The sequence below is a fragment of the Ictidomys tridecemlineatus genome, chromosome 12 (genome assembly GCF_052094955.1).
Source record: "Ictidomys tridecemlineatus isolate mIctTri1 chromosome 12, mIctTri1.hap1, whole genome shotgun sequence".
Taxonomy (NCBI): Eukaryota; Metazoa; Chordata; class Mammalia; order Rodentia; family Sciuridae; genus Ictidomys; species Ictidomys tridecemlineatus.
The window spans coordinates 99,725,608-99,746,839 of NC_135488.1; the positions used below are offsets into that span (position 1 = coordinate 99,725,608).

At 37.5% G+C, this 21,232-nt stretch overlaps 1 protein-coding gene across 1 annotated transcript in view; it reads right to left on the reverse strand.

The window, feature by feature from the left end:
- The window catches only part of Babam2 (BRISC and BRCA1 A complex member 2), a 388,027-nt gene that overhangs the window by 60,702 nt on the left and 306,093 nt on the right, over window positions 1-21,232 (reverse strand). The window contains exons 9-10 of the mRNA XM_005322497.3: window positions 20,610-20,680; window positions 17,326-17,408 (exon numbers count right to left, since the gene is read on the reverse strand). Of these exons, the coding sequence (XP_005322554.1) occupies window positions 17,326-17,408; window positions 20,610-20,680 (154 nt within the window). The remainder of the gene's footprint in view (window positions 1-17,325; window positions 17,409-20,609; window positions 20,681-21,232) is intronic.

Below are 21,232 nucleotides of genomic sequence, written 5' to 3' on the forward strand. Positions count from 1 at the left end.
CACTGAAAAGGAAGAAGTAGAACCATTGTTTTTTCTAGATGATATGAGCCCCATACATAAAAATCCAAAGGAATCTTCTGAAGGCCAATACACAAAAATCAGCTGTGTTTTTATATATTAACAATGAACAATGAGAATATGAAAATTAAGAAAACTCCATTCACTGTAGCTTGAAAATATATTTAGGAATTAATTGAACAAAAGATGTACAAGACCTACATACTGACAACTATAAAACATTGCTATGAGAAATTATAGATGATCAAAATAAATGGAAACATATACCATGTTCATTAATGGTGTTAACAAGTTTTATATTGCTACATAACAACTTATTTTTCTTTTTTTAAAATTAAATTATTTATTTATTCTAATTTGTTATTCATGATGTGATGGCAGAATGCAATTCATTTTATATTACACATATAGAGCATAATTTTTAAGTCACTGATTGTACACAAAGTATTTTCACACCCTATGTGTCTTCATACATGTACTCCCTCCCCTTTGCCCTATCTAAAGTTCTTCCATTCCTCCCATGCTCCCCCTGCAATTGCCATTATGAGTCAGCATTCTCATATCAAAGAAAATATTCAGCCTTTGCTTTTTTGGGATTGGCTTACTTCACTTAGAATGATATTCTCTAACTCCATCCATTTACCTGCAAATGCCTTGATTTTATTCTCTTTTAATGCTGAGTAATGTTCCATTATGTGTATGCACCAAAGTTTCCCTATCCATTCATCTACTGAAGGGCATCTGGGTTAGTTCCACAATTTAGCTATTGTGAATTGTGCTACTATAAACACTGATGTGGCTGTGTCCCTGTAATATGCTGTTATTAAGTCCTTTGGGTATAAACCAAGGAGTGGGATAGCTGGGTCAGATGGTGGTTCCATTCCCAATTTTTCAAGGAAAATACTTGCTTTCCAGATTGGTTGCACCAATTTGCAGTCCCACCAGCAATGTATGAGTGTGTCTTATTCTCCTCATCCTTGCCAACACTTATTTTGTTTGTATTCTTGATAACTGCCCTTTTGATGGAGTGAGATGAACTCTTAAGAGTAGTTTTGATTTGCATTTCTCTAATTGCTAGAGATGTTGAACAGTTTTTCGTATATTTGTTGATTGATTGTATATTATCTTCTGAGAAGTGTCTGTTCAGTTCCTTGGCCCATTTATTGGTGGGGTTATTTATTTTTTGGGGTTAAGTTTTTTGAGTTCTTAATATATCCTAGAGATTAGTGCTGTATTTGATGTGCTTGTGGTAAAGATTTGCTCCCATTCTGCAGGCTCTCTATTCACCTCACTGATTGATTGTTTCTTTTGCTGAGAAGAAGCTTTTTAGTTTGAATCCATCCCATTTATTGATTCTTGGTTTTAATTCTTGCACTATAGGAGTCTTATTAAGGAAGCTGGGGCCTAATCCTACATGATGAAGATTTGGACCTACTTTTTCTTCCATTAGGCGCAAGGTCTCTGTTCTCTGCCTAAGTCTTTGATCCACTTTGAATTGAATTTTGCACATGGTGTGAGAGAGAGGGGTTTAATTTCATTTTGTTACATGTGGATTTCCAGTTTTCCCAGCACCATTAGTTGAAGAGGCTATCTTTTCTCCAAAGAATGTTTTTGGCGCCTTTGTCTCATATAACTGTAGTTATGTGGGTTTGTCTCTGTGCCCTCTATTCTGTACCATTGGTCTACAAGTCTATTTTGGTGCCAATACCATGCTGTTTTTATTACTATTGCTCTTTTGTATAGTTTAAGGTCTGGAATAGTAATGCCACCAGCTTCATTCTTCTTGCTAAGGATTGCTTTGGCTATTCTGGATCTCTTATTTTTCCAGATGAATTTCATGATTGCTTTTTCTATTTCTATGAGGAATGTCATTGGGATTTTGATTGGGATTGCATTGAATCTGTATAGTGCTTTTGGTAGCATGGTCATTTTGACAATATTAATTCTGCCTATCCAAGAACAAGGTAGACCTTTCCATCTTCTAAAGTCTTCTCTAATTTCTTTCTTTAGTGTGTTGTAGTTTTTATCATAGAGGTCTTTCACCTCTTTCATTAAGTTTATTCCTAAGTATATTATTTTATTTTTTTGAGGCTATTATAAATGGGGTGGTTTTTCTAGTTTCTCTTTCAGAGGATTTTTGGGTGTTGATTTTATTTATATCAAGCTACCTTGCTGAATTCATTTATTACAACATATTTTTCTTAATCAAACCTTTAATAAGGGTTGGGGTTGTGGCTCACTGGTAGAGTGCTCACCTAGCATGTGTGACACATTGAGTTCAATCCTCAATACCACATAAAAATAAATAAATAAAACCTTTAATAAATTATATATTTGTAAATCAATAAATAATATACATGTACCAAACCGAAAAAGTTAGACAAGACTACATTAGTAATCAATGCACATAAAAAATGACTCCATTTGCAGGGCTGAATGCTGAGTAAACAGCATTTGTGGCATGTATTCACCCTGAATGTGTATCATTTATGACTCTCATCAGAAAGGATGGATTTTCCTTAGTCCATCCTTTCTTCCTTACTGAAGTCCTGCAAATTCCAAATTAATGAAGCTTTACTGTATTCAAAAACTGCCAAAGCTAAAGCATTAATCCCTTCAGGTATTTGTTTCCTACATATATATGTATAGATGAGGGATCCTTGGGGGTGTTGGTGCTTTTGCTTTTGAAGTTTAAACCAACAATGTATTGTAGTAGATGACTGTGAAAATTATCCTTTAGTTTCACTCTAATCGTAATTACAATCCAGTTGATTTTAATGTCCTCTCCTGAGTATGTACAATTGTCATACATGGGATAAAAATATTGCAGCCTTTCCCTGCTTTGCTGAAGTTTCTTATTTAATTATAATCAAGAAGTTAATCTATGTAGTCTGAGAGATCATTTTAGAATGCCATGTTCTGACCTTGTCTTTCTTGAAGAAAAGTGATGCATGCTTTCTAGATAATTTAGAGAGAAGTTATAACCTTTCCAGCTAGGTTTAAAACAAACAGTTCTGTTTATAAAACTTTTCTGAATTAATCTTCCTGAATTCATTGGTTTCTAAAACTGGCCTTAAACCAAAGTATAAAACCTAGGGAACTATGGAGAACCACACAACCTAGCCCAAGAAGGTGTTTCAAAGTGTCTTAGAGTTGTTTTTCAAATTAAAGGAACAATACAGCCCATGAAATTCTGAAATTAGAAGCACATCACAGCTTTTTAAAGATATGCTAAAAGTGTTTAATATAATGAGTTTCTTTGTAATATGATATATGTAATTTATATTTTTTGCAGTGTTAGCTGGAGATCAAACCCAGGGCCTTATGCTTGTAAAAATGCTGTTCTGAAGAACAGATCCACGGCTGGGGATGTAGCTCAGTGGTACAGCACTTGCCTGGCATGCACAGGCCCTAGGGAGGGCAGGTAGGAGGGAAAGAAGGGAAAGGGGAAGAGAAGAGAAAAGAAGAAAAAAGAAGAATGAAGCAAAGAAAAAAAGGAAGGAGGAAAGAAAGAATCTATAGAATTGATCCAAGAGGTCTTTGGTACAAAAAAAAATGTTAACTCCTGAGATAGATGACTTCTAATTGCCTATTTCAGTGCTAAGAATTCTACTAAAAAGGAAGCATAACATATAGATGTAAGATGTTGACTTCCATAGTTCTAGGGTGAAGTGATATTCTTAATAGTTTCTTAACCATATTTCCTTAATTAAACTATGGGAAAGGAAAAGGAGTAATGATGTCCATTATCTGGGACCATAGCTCTTTGAATCCTGACTGTATCCTGACTGGACAAATCTACATTAAAAACCACATTTAAGACAAACAGGGAAGTTTGAAGTAGATGGGAATTAGGTGATAGTAAAAAACTAAATGTAACAATGTTATTGTGGATATATTGTATCCTTTAAAAAAAACTTTACCTGTTAGAAAAACATGTTAAAGTATTTATGACATGATATGATATTCACATTTGCTTTAAAATATTCCAGAAAATAAAAATACTAAATTAAATTAAAAAGAAGGGAAGAAGCAAATAAACAAGGTAGATAAAACTACAATAAGAGTGATAAGCACATGTGGGTTCATTATATTTTTCTCCCTACTTTTGTGTTAGTTTCAAATTTCTGTTAAAAGGTTTTGTGTTTTTGTTGTTGTTGGTTTGTTGTTTAGAAAGATCCACAGGCACTCTAGATAGATCCAGTCCACAGAATCGTTTGGATTCTACTTAAAAACAAACAAACAGGGGCAGGGGATAACAGCTGAACTAGCTGTTACCACCACTGAGGAAAAAAATCCAGCCTCACGTCTCGCTGTCTTTGGCTGGTAATGTCTTTGATAAGATGTCTACTCATATTCTTCAGAGATGAGGACAGTCTCCATATCTCTGTATGTGGTTCCACATTGACCCTCTGTGCTCTTGTTCTTGGGGCTTACAGGTTCTCTTGTGATGCTCTAAGGATTTTGAAAATCACTACACACACTTGACTTGCAGTCAATCAATTATCTGAAGTAGTATCAGAATACAGTTTAGCACATGAGATCTGGAATCAGTTTCTGGATTTTAAATCCTAAGTGTCACTTAATCTTGCTGTGCCAGTTTTATCCTTTGTAACATGAGATAATCTGGTTATTACCCTCGGAAGGATGCTGGAAGGATTAAATAATAATACATAAAATATGAAGAACAGTGTTGGGGCACAGTATACAATGAATACCTGTTAACTATCATCACCATTATCTTCTATACCATGAGCACCTATAATCCCAGTTACTCAGGAGGCTGAGGCAGGAGTTCAAGGCCAACCTCTACAACTTAGTGTGACCCCTATCTCAAAATAAAAAGGTTTGGGATATAGTGCAGTGGCAGAGAGCTTTTCCAGCATGTGTGAGGCCCTGGGTTCAATCCCCCAGGACTGCAAAAAAAAAAAAAAAAAGCTCATTCTTCTGGCCTTGAACATGTGATCACCCTGCCCCCTAAGTGCCTGGAATTACAGGATACCTACATTTTAAAGTCAAAATCTCTGAAGGTTTTCATGACCTTTTTTTTTTTAATCAGAAAAACTCACTTTTGTGATTATTTTAATGCATAATTACAACTGAAAAGACTCACACAACATAAGAGGGCACGGGGGTGTGTGGGGGGAATCACTGCATCATTGTGCATGTGATTTACAAGTCCTTCCCCAGAAGAAATCCTTTAAGATCTTTAAAAAGGTACCAAGTAAATCCAAGGTATTATAATAAAGAGAATATCCCCAATGAAGATTAATGAAATAAATTTTCATCCCCGTGTCAGAACTCGTAAAGCAAACTTTTAAAAAGTAAATTCTAAAGATGAAAACTAAGTTTCAGTTTGAATCAAAACACTGGTATTGGTTGCTAAAAGATCTGAATTCTTCTGAGCTATGAACTCTGAGCAGGGTGTGCCGGTGTGTGTAATCAAAAATGAAAACCACTTGGCCTAGTAGGGTTAACCACCTTCAAGGAAGGAATAAAAATTAACCAAAGTGTTTCAAATATCAAAAGAACCCAGTAGTTCTTATACTCAGAGCAAAAAGATATTTGGAAAGATCATCTTTTATCTTTTCCATATTCTTTATCATTTTAAACCATAAAGAGAACTGACTGGTTTCACTTTTTGTTCATAATCAATTTTAGTTCCTGATGCCTTGATAGTTAATATTAATACTAGAATCTTTTTTGTATCCCTGATATGAGGTAAAGATACTAGTACTAGAATATTAATTTTTTGTTTTGCCTTTGTGTGTGTGTGTGTTCCTTTGCTGTCCTGGGATCAAAAGGCAGAGACTTACACATGCTAGGCAAGTGGTCTACCTTGAACCCAGCCCTTTATACTTTTCATAGACTGGGTTTAAAACAAACTTCAATACCCACATTGTGTTCCTAATTTTAATCGCTACCAATTCTGCTGTGCTCTTCAAACATATTCATTTCATTAAAAAGTGATCTGTATCCAAAACAGTGAGTGAGTTTTGAGAAACATTACAGATTTGGTTTTACTGATTATCTAGTAGCCCTCTTGTTTGCTGACTGTTAATATGCTGCAAGGTTGTTGTAGAACATTGTTGCAGTGGCAAGGAGATGAAAGGCCACACCATTTTGCCAGGAGTTGAGAGGCTGCTGTCATGATGGCCTGCCTCTTAGTGGTTGAGGCGACAGTAGAACATCAATGCAGATAATTTCCTGGGTTATACTAGGAATCATGGAGCCTGACAAAATTGGAGCTTGGACATTTGCGGCAATAAACAGAAGCTTCTGATTTTTACTTAAAATTTCAAAAGCTGTCCTGATTTCTAATTTATTGGCCTTGATTAAGGAAAGAATTATTTAAATGATGAGCAGAATTAGTCTGAAGTTGTCCATTTCCTCTAGCTTAAAAAAGTCCTACAAGAAATTGAGCCCTCTGAAAAACAAAATAACTATTTGCAGTTCTTAATGTAAACTTAGAAGGAATGAACAAGTGAATGAACAGAGAGAAAAATAAAGACAGATACAAAAAGAACATTAAGAAAATCTGTGTCAATATTAATCATTAAAATCAATTAAAAAATCAGAGGAAGAAACTCAGAATTCAGGGAGCCTGCATCCAGCCACCGCACACAACTGTAAGACAGAGTGTCAGAGCAACCCAAGTCCTGCAAAGGAATGCTGGAAATAGAAATATAAAATATAAAACGAATATTTTTCTCTTTTCTTTTTTTAAAAATATAAGATGTTTTATATAAATAATAGATATCTATTGTGTTTATACTCTAGTGCTTATATGTAGCTACCAAATAAAAAATTAATAGCACAACTTAGGGGGAGGAAAAGAAACAAAAAGTGTTATGTTTCAGCAAAATTAATTCACTATTAACCTGAAGTAGATTGTTAGGTTAAAGATGTGCATTGCACAAACAGACCATAACACAATAATTCTGGGTGACTTTAACACACCTCTTTCACCTACTGGATAGATCTTTCAAACAAAAGCTAAACAAAGAAATACAGAACTCAAAAATATAATCAATAACTTAGGCTTAACAGACATATATAGACTATTTCATCCATCAATGAGTGAATACACTTTCTTCTCAGCAGCACATGGATTCTTCTCTAAAACAGACCATATATTATGCCACAAAACAACTTCGCAAATACAAAAAAGTCGAGATACTATCCTGCATTCTATCAGATTATAATGGAATGAAATTAGAAATCAATGATAAAATAAAAAATAGAAGCTACACCAATACCTGGAGACTAAATTGCAGAAGACATCAAAGAGGAGATTAAATAATTATTAGAGGTGGGTTGGGGTTGTGGCTCAGCGGTAGAGCACTCACCTAGCATGTGCGAGGCCCTGGGTTCGATCCTCAGCAACACATAAAAATAAGTAAAATAAAGGTATTGTGTACAACTAAAGAATAAATATTTTAAAAAATTCTTAGAGGTAAAGGAGAGTACTGATAAAACACATCAAAATCTCTGGGACACTATGAAGGCAGTACTAAGAGGAAAGTTCATTGCATGGAGTTCATTCCTTAAAAGAAAAAGTTAACAAATAAATGACTGAACATTACATCTCAGAGAATCTACATCCTTGGAGCAAATTTTCACCCCTCACACATCAGAGCACTAATCTCTAGGGTATATAAAGAAAAGCTAAACATCAAAAAAACAAATAACCCAATCAACAAATGGGCCAAGGACCTGAACAGACACTTCTCAGAAGAGGATATACAATCAATTAACAAATATATAAAAAATGTTCATCATCTCTAGCAATTAGAGAAATGCAAATCACAACTACTCTAAGATATCATCTCACTCCAGTCAGAATGGCAGCTATTATGAAGATAAACAACAGTAAGTGTTGGCGAGGATGTGGGGAAAAAGGTACACTCATACATTGCTGGTGGGACTTCAAATTGGTGTAGCCAATAAGGAAAGCAGTATGGAGATTCCTTGGAAATCTGGGAATGGAACCACCATTTGACCCAACTATCCCTCTCCTCGGTCTATACCCACAAGACTTAAAAACAGCATACTTTATATATAAACAGAGATATGAAAAATTGTGGTATATATGTGTAATAAGAATTATAATGCACTCCACTGTCATTTTTTTTAAATCAATTAAAAAAATAAACACAGCATACTACAGGAACATAGCCACATCAATGTTTATAGCAGCACAATTCACAATAGCTAAACTGTGGAGCCAATCTAGGTGCCCTTCAGTGGATGAGTGGATTAAAAAAATGTGGCATATATACACAATGGAATTTTACTCAGCAATAAAAGAGAATAAAATCATGGCATTTGCAGGTAAATGGATAACGTTGGAGAAGATAATGCTAAGTGAAGTTAGCCAATCCCCAAAAAACCAAATGCTGAATGTTTTCTCTGATATAAGGAGGCTGACTCATAGTGAGGTAGGGAGGGGGAGCATGGGAGGAATAAATGAATTCTAGATAGGGAAGAGGGGTGGGAGGGAAAAGGAGGGGGCAGGGGATTAGCAAGAATGGTGGAATATGATAGACATCATTATCCAAAGTACATGTATGAAGACATGAATTGGTGTCAACATACTTTATATACAACCAGAGATATGAAAAATTGTGCTGTATATGTATTATGTAATGTATTCTGCTGTCATTTATTTTTTTTAAAAAAATCAATAAAAAATAATCAGAGCTGAAATTAAAGCAATTGAAACAAAAAAGAATTGAAAAATCTGACAAAACAAAAAGTTGGTTCTTTGAAATAAATAAAATTGATAACCTTTACCATGCTAATGAAGAGAAGGAGAGAGAAAACTCAAATTACTAACATCTGTGATGAAAAAGGAAATATCATGACAGACACTAAAGAAATACATAAGATAATTACAAATTATTTTGAAAATTTTTACTCCAAAGAATATACAATATTGAAGGCATTGACAAATTTCTTGAGTAATATGATTTGCCCAAATTGAATCAGGATGATATAAACAAGTTAAACAAGATCAATTTCAAGTAATGAAATAGAAGACGCCATCAGAAGCCTATCAACCAAGAAAAGCCCAGGATCAGATGAAAAATAGCTGAGTTCTACAAGACTATCAAAGGAGAACTAATACCAATATTCTTCAAATTATTCCATAAAATAAAAAAGGGGGAACACTTCCAAACTCATTCTATGAGACCAATATCACCCTGATTCCAAAACCAGACAAAGACACATCAAAGAAAGAAAACTTCAGACCAGTATCTCTAATGAACATAGATGCAAAAATTCTCAATAATAATTCTGCAAATCGAATACAAAAATATATCAAAGATAGTACACCACAATCATGTGGGATTCATCCCTGGGATGCAGATTGGTTCAACATAAGGAAATCAATAAGTATAATTCATCACACCAACAGACTTAAAGATAAGAATCATATGATCTTTTCAATAGAGGCAGAAAAAGCATTTGACAAAATATAGCACCCCTTTAGTGTTCAAAACACTAGAAAAACTAGAGATAATAGGAACATATCTCAACATCATAACAGCTATCCATTCTAAGCCCAAGGTCAAAATCATTCTAAATGGAGAAAAATTGAAAGTATTCCCTCTGTTTTCTAGAATAAGTCAGGGATGCCTTCTTTTACCACGTCTATTTAACATAGTTCTTGAAACACTAGCTAGAGCAATTAGACAGACAAAAGAAATTAAAGGGATATGGATAGGAAAAGAAGAACTCAAACTATCACTACTTGCCAATAACATGATTCTATACCTAGAGGATCCAAAAAACGACCAGAAAACTTCTAGAACTAGTCAATGAATTCAGCAAAGTAGAAGGATATAAAATCATCACCCATAAATCAAAGGCATTTCTGTACATCAGTGACAAATCCTCTAAAGGAGAAACCGGGAAAACTACCTCATTTACAATAGCCTAAACAAACAAACAAACAAACAAAAAGAAAAGAAAAAGAAAAAAAACTTGGGAATCAATTCGAAGAGAAAGAGGTTAAAGTCCTCTACAATGAAAACTACAGAACAATTAAAAGACCTTAGAAGATGGCTAGATCTCCCTCGTTCTTGAATAGGCAGAATTATTATTGTCAAAATGACCATACTACCAAAACCACTATACAGATTCAATGCAATCCCAATCAAAATCCCAAAGACATTCCTCATAGAAATAGAAAAGGCAATCGTGAAATTCATCTGGAAAAATAAGAGACCCAGAATAGGCAAAGCAATCCTTAGCAAGAAAAGTGAAGCAGAAGGCTTCACTATACCATACCTTAAACTATACTACAGAATAGTGGTAATAAAAATGGCATGGTGGGCTGGGGATGTGGCTCAAGTGGTAACCGCTCACCTGGCATGCGCGGGGCAATGGGTTCGATCCTTAACACCACATAAAAATAAAAAAATAAAATAGTGTCCGCTGAAAACTAAAAAATAAATATTAAAAAAATTCTCTCTCTTTAAAAAAAATGGCATGGTACTGGCACCAAAATAGATGTGTAGACCAATGGTACAGAATAGAGGGCACAGAGACAAACCCACATAAATATAATTATCTCATACTAGAAAAAGAAGCCAAAACATATATTGGAGAAAAGATAGCCTCTTCAACAAATGGTGCTGGGAAAACTGGAAATCCGCATGTAACAAAATGAAATTAAACATCTCTTTCTCACCTTGTGCAAAACTCAACTCAAAGTAGATCAAAGACTTAGGCACTAGAACAGAGACCTTGCACCTAATGGAAGAAAAAGTAGGCCCAAATCTTCATCATGTAGGATTAGGCCCCAGACTCCTATAGTGCAAGAATTAAAACCAAGAATGGGATGGATTCAAACTAAAAAGCTTCTTCTCACCGAAAGAAACAATCAGTGAGGTGAATAGAGAGCCTGCAGAAAAATGGGAGCAAATCTTTACCACAAGCACATCAGATACAGCATTAATCTCTAAGATATATTAAGAATTCAAGAAACTTAACACACACACAAAAAAAACCCAATTAACTCAATCAATAAATGGGCCAAGGAACTGAACAGACACTTCTCAGAAGATGATACACAATCAATCAACAAATATATGAAAAACTGTTCAACATCTCTAGCAATTAGAGAGATGCAAATCAAAACTACTCTAAGAGTTCATCTCACTCCAGTCAAAAAGGCAGTTATTAAGAATACAAACAACAATAAGTTTTGGCAAGGATGTGGGGAATAAGACACACTCATACATTGCTGGTGGGACTGCAAATGGGTGCAACCAACCTGGAAACCAGTATGGAGATTCCTTTGAAAACTGAAAATGAAACCACCATCTGACCCAGCTATCCCACTCCCTGGTTTATACCCAAAGGACTTAAAAACAGTGTATTACAGGAACACAACCACATCAGTGTTTATAACAGCACAATTCACAATAGCTAAATTGTGGAACCAACCCAGATGCCCTTCAATAGATGATTGGATAGGGAAACTTTGGCGTATATATCCAATGGAACATTACAGCATCAAAAGAGAATAAAATCATGGCATTTGCAAGTCAATGGATAGAGCTGGAGAATATCATGCTAAGTGAAGTAAGCCAATCCCAAAAAAACAAAGGCCAAATGTTTTCTCTGATATGTGGATGCTGACCCATAATGGGGGTGGGGTGGGGAGCATGGGAGGAATGGAATAACTTTAGATAATGAAAGGGGAGGGAAAGGAAGAGAAGGGTCATGGGGTAGGAATGAGATGGCCATCATTATGCTAAGTACATGTATGAAGACACGAATGGTGTGACTCCACTTTGTGTACAACCAGAGAAATGAAAAATTGTGCTCTATATGTGTACTATGAATTGAAATGCATTCTGCCATCATGTATAACAAATTAGAATAAATAAATAAATTTTAAAAAAGATGTGCACTGCAATCTCACAACAATCTGCTGACAAAGTAACTAAAAAATATAACTAAAGAAAAAAAAAATCAATGAAAGCCTTTCCCCTTGCTCTGTGCCCCAGGCCTGGCAGACTCAGGCAAGGTGTGGCTGCCTTGGGGCTTTTGCACAAGTGCATTCCTGTCCCTGCCACCTCCTCCCTGGCTCCCTGTGCCCCTCAAGGTCTCAGATGAAGTCTTCCTAACTATCCTAACAACAGTCTCCCCCAGTATAGCCCTTCATCACATAAATTTGCAATTTATATATTTTCATGTACTTCTTTGTCATCTCTCACATTAGACTCCATTTGAGAGGGCTTCTCTCTCTCTTCTTTACTCTCTCTCATTATGTAACATGAAGGTCTTTCTCTTTCACACATCACCTTGTGCCTTGCAGGTAATAGGCCAGTCACAAAATAGTTGTTTTAAAATGCACAGCATTGTACTTCACCTATACCTGATCTCTTTTCTCATAACTAGACCCAGCAGGCAACTAAAAAGCTCAGAATGACCACCAACACCTGCCCAGGTGGCAGCTGTCTTGCTGTCTAGGGACAAGGCAGAGAGAAGGGGGAGCAGAGATGCTATATCATGTCCTGCTGGGTCTTCAGACCAGGCCTTGGCAAACTTTTTCTGTAATGTGTTAAATAATAAATATTTTAGGCTTTGTTGGCTGTATACAACTTTGCACATTGTTTCTTTCTTCTGTTTTCTAACAACCCTTTTAAAAATGTAAACATTATTTTCAGCTCCAGGGCTGTACTAAAAAGGGCTGAGGGTGGGGTTTGGCCCACAGCCTGTAGTTTTCCAACTTCTGTGTTATACACTAACACATAATCTAAGTTGTAAGCATCTTAAGTCCAAGCCTGAGTTTTTTACTTGTATTCCCTTATACCAGGCATAGTACTGAGCATATAGTAGGTATTCTCAGTAAAGGAGAACTCAGTGAAATTGATTGGAATTGGGGGCAGAGAAGAGAAGAGGCCAGGTTTGGTGTAATAGGTGTTACCTAGGAAGACATGGCCTGTGGCCCAGGCTGATGACCCAAGGACTTAGAGGTAATGAGAAGAACTTCCCACACCACAGGTCCTCTCCCACAGCCTTGGAAGTCCCAGCTCCTGACATTCTTCCCTTCCAGGCAGCTGCTCCTGTTGCTCCTACTTATAGTGCAGCTGGCTGGGCCCTGGAAAGAAGCCATCTTTCCCCATAGGTGCTCTTGTGCTGTGCTCTCTCGCCTTGATAGTTAGGAAGACTTTCTTGCCATCTAGCACTCTGAAAATGCTGTCAAAAGGTAACTACTGCCTCCAGAGGGAAGAAGAATTTGGCCAATATGGAGTTACCTACTCAACTGCTACCAACACTGCTCAGATGATGGCCAGGAACCCTCCTGAAAACAGCTTGTGGATGGGAGCAAGTTTTGAACCTGCCACAGTTCCCATTCTTGAGATACTGGTAGTAGATGAAGGAAGAGGAAGGTATAAGTGGATAGGAAAGCTCCACGGAGATCATCATGGCCATAGTCCCCACTCCTGGAATCACTGGAATGTCAGGATATTGCAGTGCCTCCTGAGAGTCCCCAAATATGCACGATGGCTTTCCCATTCTTGCTTGCCCACACCCGAGCAGTCTGAGGTCAGAGCCACCTGCCTCCAGACAGGGGTGCCTTTTTCCTCTGGCATCCAAAAATCTCAGAATGACCACCTACACCTGCCCAGGTGGCAGCTATCTTGTTGTCCAGGGAGAAGGCAGGGGGAAGGGGGAGCAGAGATGCTATTTCATGTCCTGCTAGGTCTCCAGCCTCCCCAAGGGAGTGGAGCCACCCACAGTCAGAAGACTGGCTCCATCTCCAGGCACTTCCGTCCTCCTCTTTCACATCTTGAGATCCCAGAATAATTCACTGCAGTGTTCTTTGTCAAGTCTCTGCCACCCCATATTCACCTCCCCATCTTTATGGAAGAAAAAAAGGAACAAATGGTCCCTTGGGCGTTGTAACCAAGCAAGCAGATGCTTCCAAAGGAAGGTAAGTGTCAGATGCGTAACTACATGACTGAGGAAAACACATTATCTAACCAAGCTGCACTCTGATGCAGCAAGTCCTACATTTTAGATAAGAAAGAAGCAAAAGGGTGGAAATAATTTATTTAAGGACAGACTATGAGCAGGAAACTGCATCAAACTCCCTTGATTCATATGAGGTCTTATCTGCCGGAGGAGCCAAGGCAGTGACTTTAGGGGACAAGGAACAAATGATCTGGGGAGGAAAGGAATGGCAGCTTGAGGAAAGACTTTGGAAAAAGCAAATTAAATCCCAAGGTCACTGTAGATGTTCTCATGGGGGCTTGGGGATTCTGTGTTTCTGAAGAAGGTAATTCCAAACCAAATGAAAATATGACTTTGGTACTTAATTTTGCATGTCTAACTTGGGAAAACTAAGACAGTGAAATGGAGAAGAAACTGTAAGAAATATTGGATACACAATATCATGGAGATAATATTCTGTAGGAAACTCAAAAGCAAAAGCAATTCTATAAATGTTAAATGTACTGACAAGAGAGCTGGCAGGGGCTGGGAGGTGAATGTTGTTCTATTCCTGAACATTAAGAAAGTTACAATTTCCTCTTGCTAGCTGCTATGGCTTGGAAATAGTTTGCCCCCAAAAGCTCATGTGCTGGAGGCTTGGTCCCAGTGTGGAGATATCAGAGGTGTTGGGACCATTCAGAGGTGGGGCTTAGTAGAAAGTGATTAGGTCATTGGGGGTGCTGTTTGGGAAGAGATTAATGTAGTTCTCATGGTAATGGATTGTTAGTAAGTGAGGCCACCCAATGCACTTGGATCCTTCTGCATGTAGCTGATTCCCTTTCTATTCCTCTGCCATGTTGTGACCCGACAAATGGACCCAAACATATTGGGCCCCTCATCTTGAATAATAGTTTCTAAAACAATGAGTTCAACAAATCTCTTTTCTTTATAAAGTACCCCACTTAAGTATTTTGTTATAGCAACAGAAAACAGACTAGTATGTCACCACCAGAGTAGTAATTTTTGAGTTGTATGTTGCCAACACAGTTTAAAATTGAACAATGTCAAGAATATATATTTTTCCTTATATCTGATATGATCTGATAGCAACTCAAAGTAGAACCATGGCTAGGAAATAAAAGTAAGTTTCAGGAAAAAGACAAGATGCTGTGGTACTTTGGGAAAGGAATGGTTGAAGCATTCTTCTAAGTTACCACGTGTAAATGTCCAGCCACAACGGGGTTTTTCAAAGCCACTTGGGAGGCATTTGACTGTTGCTACCACCATTTGAGACAGGGTACAGGTTCCTTTGGCTGAGCTGGGCTAGGACAATAAGACAATTATCTCAAGTCATCAGAAATATATCAAGGATGCAGTCAGGGTCTGGGGTGGGATTAGAAATAGAATCGCTAGTTCCAAGGGGATGACATGAAGTGGATGTGGCAAATAGCAAGTGAGATCTCACAAAGGAATTAAGGCTCAGAACACAAACTAAGATAACAACATATGAAGTGAGAGTTAAAAGTGGTGGCCAGAAGCATCGTGTTTGGCTAAGATCAGTAATGCCAGAGAAGCTGGTGAGCAGCTCAGTGTGAAGATCCTCCTCCACTTGGACCCATATTGTGGGTTAAGCTCCATATGCCAGTGTTTCCATGAGACCTGGCAGCCAGGTTCCGCGTGTCCACATGAGGAGACCTAGCCGATGGAGACTTGTCCTGGTGAATTGAACCAGGTAGACCCTTGGTGAAAGTCTTTTCCCCAACCCTCTGTTTAATACACATATAAGTAATGCTAAACAACATGCTTGTATTTTCAGATGCATTTGAAAAGATAGCCCCAACATTTGATGAACTAGAGTTGTAACTCAACACAAAGCACTGCATGGCAAGAGCAGTTTGGTGATTGTGGACAACATGGAAACGCAGGGAGGCCAGCTGCCAGGGGGACAGCCAGCTCTCAGCTAGCTCCAGGTGGAGAATGCCACATGAGGTTTCACTTGGAGGCCCTCTTCCCTCTGACACTGGACATTTAGGGGCTTCTTACTATCTGATGGTGTGGAATCAGGTTAAAAAAAAAAGGGGGAAGGATTTAGAAACTATTTTAACCTAAGTAAATTACAACCAGGAAGTTAGGTCTGCTGGGAAGGGAAAATCTCCGAAGTCAGTATCCTGGCACTATCTGATGTCTGGGCTATGTGGGGCTACAAAGTGTTCCTTCCTGATGGTGCACTGGGGACAGGGGAAGTGCTCCCTACTGAGTGAAGCCAACTCAAACCCACCGCTTTTTTCTCACTTGAGCCGGGAAAGCTGGAACTCTTTGGCCTTGAAGACTAGGCATTTTGCATATCAAATTACTAGAGAATGAAGGTGTCCTTGACTTGCAACTTGAACCTGACATATTTATAAGAAAAATAAACTAAACAAAAAAAGAAACAAAGGGAATAAGATCAAAAGATATTATCTGCTTAGAGAAAGCTGGACAATGCTTATTGGCTGATTGATTAATACAACATAACAACCACTTAAATCTGCCTCCTCTGTGGAAAAACACTGAGAAGTTATGCTGGGATTGTATTAAAATGCTGCCCAGCTTTAAGTTATGTTTTACTCATTATCACAGTTGTAGACTTTTCACTTAGTAAGGATGGTAACCAAATAATCAAAGCAAGTAGGGTCTGAGTAATTCTGAAAGTTTTGAGACCTGCCACTAGAAAGATATTCTGAAATAGAAATCTGTCTAGTGCCAGGTACAATGGTGCATGCCTGTAACCCCAGCAACTTGGGAGGCTGAGGCAAGAGAATTGCAAGTTTGAGGACAGCCTTGGCAAATTAGGAAAACCCACAACGTAGTGAGACCCTGTCTCAAAATAAAAAAAGGGCAGTAGATGTAGCTCAGTGGTGAAGCACCACAGGGTTTTATCTTCAGTGTCATAATAAATAAATAAATAAATAATAAAATAAAATGAAAAATAAGAAAGAAAGAAAAGGAAAAAGAAGAAAAGAAAAGGAAATCTGTTTAGGGTAGGGCTTCTCCAACCTGGCAATATCATCATTTTAGATTCAATAATTTCTGATGAGTGGGACCATTCTATGCATTACAGGATGTTTAGCTGTATCACTGACCTCTAGCTACTGAATACCAGTAATGATGCTCCTCCCTAAGTCATGACTATCAAAAATGCTTCCAAAGATGTCCCCTGAAGGGTAAAATCACCCTAGTGATCATACCATTATGTACATATGCTAAAGTAAGAGACCAAGTCAGACACTGAAGGATCTCATACTGATTATTACATGTGATTTGGACATTTAAAAAAGTATGCTGAAATGCTGAGAGCAAAAGTATACTCACTGTGCACAAGAAAACAGAAATCTCTCCACATCAGCAGCAGAGTGAGTTTTGTGAAGCCTTCTGCATCGTACTCCACGACTCCTCTAAGTAACACAAACACACACAAAAACCCTCATAAATATATGGTATAGAAGAGATGGAGCCAAGTGAAGAATATCTTGGTGATGTCAGGGCTACTGAATCTTGTATGGATTCCAGTAAGTTTGATCATGGGAAAGGTATTGCCTCTAGGTTTAAGTCACAGCTTTTCTATTTACTGTTTGCTATAACATAAGCAAATCTCTTAACCTTTAGAACCTCAGTTTCCTCATCTGTAGAATGAGTATACTTAATATTTGTAAACTTCGTTACAGGGTTGTGAAAAACAAAACAAACCATAAAATGCAAATATTAGCTAGTAAAAGGGAAAAGTTGAGAAATCAGGTCAGCAATGACCTCATAATACCAAAATGTCACCATGCTATCTGTACAATGATCTTTAAAGTCTTACTTTCACTTTACACAGCAATGAACGATGACAATATTATTAAGTCTGAAATCATATATTACTTTTCTTCCAAAGTATGTGGAATCCTTTCTCTTGCTGTGCCCTCCCTCCCCAATGGACTCAAGATAGTAGCAATGTCAGATGGGAGAGTGGTGAGTGCAGGGGCCAGCAGAGTGCTGGTCTGTCGGTCCCATTTACTTTTTTCAAGAGCAGACTGTGCCAGGGGGTATCACTACTATAATGTGACAATATCAGCCATAATCTTTGGAAGGGAGTGATTCATCCTCCCAAGAAGATCTTTGTTGTCCTTAGAAATGTCCTTTCCCTGGCCAAATCAGGCCAATCAGACCATCAATATTGATGATCTCCCATAGGAAGAGATAGTTGTGTTGCTTGGAAAGGTGAAGGAACAAGGACCCTGAGGGCTAAGGGATTTGCTCAAAAGATGGCTGGTATATCACTCAGATGTGCCTGAAGTCAACTATTCTGTTGACCAGTTTTATTTTTCTTTATAAATTTATTTATAATTAACCCAATATTATAAAACTTATAAAACTAAACTTTTTAGGTCCTGTACCCAAAGGCAAAAATAAGCACACATTTTTTATTATGCTCACAGTACAGTAACACAGTAGTATTTATTTATAATTTAGCACTAATTGTATATAAGTACTACTATATTATTGTAATATGTGCATAAAACATACACAGACATGTACATTAAAAAGGAATGATATTTTAAAACAAATACATATGCAATTTTCATAATTTTCTTGTACCCCAGGAAAGTTGTATCCTTTGGAGGGCACTGTGCTAGCTTCTACCATTTTCAATTATATATACTAAAGATAATCTTATTCAAAAATTGGAAGATCAAAGGTATCATTTAGTAGTCACTATATCAAAAATACTTCCTCAAAATGTTGATAAATAAAACAGAAAAAAATCTCAATTATTAGAGAGTCATGTAAAAGACAGTCATGTTGCGTGGATACTGACATTTCTATTTTGGAGTAAGGAAAATTCCATAATGGATAATAAGAAAATTGCTTAACACTGTTTTGGGGAGTCAGACATTTTGCCTTAACTGTGCCAGTATGAAAATGATACCCCAGGGAGCTGCTAGCCTTATTCTTGGTTTCCTTCTCTCTTACCTATTCCCAAGTTCCTAATTTCTTCTATTATTTAAAATTTAAATTTTATTACTGTATGTGTGTGTGTGTGTGTGTGTGTGTGCATATGTGTGTGCATGTGTGTGTGTGTGTGTGTGCATACGTGTGTGCGTGTGTGTGTGTATAAAATTTATCCAACTTCTCTGGAATAAGGCTGGGTATAATGAGACCATTAAAATCCTTAGTGCTCAGTTCCACCCAATGGGCAGAAAGCTCTACCTCTTTAGACCCGAGGGAAAGGCACTGCCTCTTCCATGGAGCTGAACCTCAGCAGAAGCTTGATAAGGCGCCAACAGCATAAAAGTAAATAGGGCCACAGAGTGTCATGGCCTCTGGCAGAGGAGGAAAGGGCAGACACTTGGGACAGCAGCAGCAGGAGGTACCACTGTCCCTACAGTCACATGCTTTCCCCTTTTCCCACATGGCACCTTCTTCCAACTCACTTTTCTTTTTCCAGGAATTGAACTCAGGGGCACTCAACCACTGAACCATATCCCCAGCCCTATTTTGTATTTTATTTAGAGAAAGGGTCTCACTGAGTTGCTAAGCCATTGCTGAGTCTGGCTTTGAACTCATGATCCTCCTGCTTCAGCCTCCTGAGCTTCTGGGATCACAAGAGTGCACCACTGTGCCTGGCCTCACTTTTGTGTCTAGTGTTAGATATCTATCTATCTATCTATCTATCTATCTATCTATCTATCTATCTATCTATCTATCTATCTATTTATTTATTTATTTTAGTTGTAGGTGGACACATTTTTTTCTTTTTTTAATATGGTGCTGAGGATTGAACCCAGTGCCTCATGCATGCTAGGGGAGCACTCTACCACTGAGCCATAACCCCAGCCCATAGTGTTAGATTTTCTTTGCAAATCTGTGTGGCACCATTGGCAGTATTGTCCTTTCAGTTTCTGCCCTGGCTTCCCCTCTTCTAGGTGTGTGACTTTTATCAGGTTACTGAACTTCCAACAGATTCACAGATGTGTCAAAAATGCCTGCCTGGTTCACTTCATGGGTACTGTGAGAAGACAGGTGAAAGCACAGTATGAACTACAAAAAGCTGTACAACAAGCAGGTATTACTACCATCACTGCTGAAGGTACTACCATTATTACTACGGATCTTGCTGCAGGTACTACTACCATTATTACTGCAGGAATTATTACCATTATTATTATAAGCACTATTAACATTAGTACTGCAGGTTTTGCTACCATTATTAATTCAGGAATTAACACCATTTTTACTATAGGGTTTACTTCCATTATTACTACAGGCATCACTACCATTATTGCTACAGACAGTACTACCATTATTACTGCAGGTTTTGCTCCCATTATTACTGTAGGCAGTACTACCATTATTGCTTATTGCTGGGGTAGGGGGCAGACATGCTGCTGCGGGGGTGGGGGAGATATCTGATTCTATTATTTGCTAAAGAATGCTTTAAAAAATGTCACCCCAGGAACTCTAGTGTGAACAACATGCCAAAAAGAATCAAAATGGCATTGCAAAGATATAATATGTAATAACTAAATGCTATTTTCTTAATCAAGTCTCCATAGTAGGCTCATGAGCAAGTGAGGGCATGGTTGGTACATGGGTTTAAACAGAGCAGAACTTACGTGCCGAAGTGACTGAGGAAAGCAGCAATGTACTCTCTTCTTTTATGATATCCTTGAATCACATACTGCACCTGGAATAGGATCCCCAAACTGAGAATTAGCACAGAAAAAATTTTAATGCTTTATTATGAAAAATTTCAAAGATTCCTATCCATACTCAACAACTATGAATATTTTGCCTAGTTGCTTTATCCAAGGATCTACCTACCTATCAACCTATCAATCAATCTTGCTGAAACATTTCAAAGGAAATTAGAGACATCATGAACGTTTAACCCCCAAATACTTCAGTATGTAACCCCCAAACTAAGATACTCTCCTACATAATCATAATACCATTATCATATCTAACAAATTTAGCAGTCATTTCCTGATATCATCTAGTTCCCTGTCCATTTTCAGAATTTCCCAACTATTCCCAAAACATTTTTTAAAAAGCAGCATACACCCCAAGGATGAGATATTTAATGTTTTGATGTCTTCAAGTCTTTTAAATCAAGAATAATAGCATCTCCTCAAGTATGTGTACATGTCTGTGTGTGCCCACGTGTGTCCACCGACTTTTCAAAGAAACTGGATTAGCTGCCTAGAAAATGTCTCAATTCTCTTAACTGCTTCCTTTC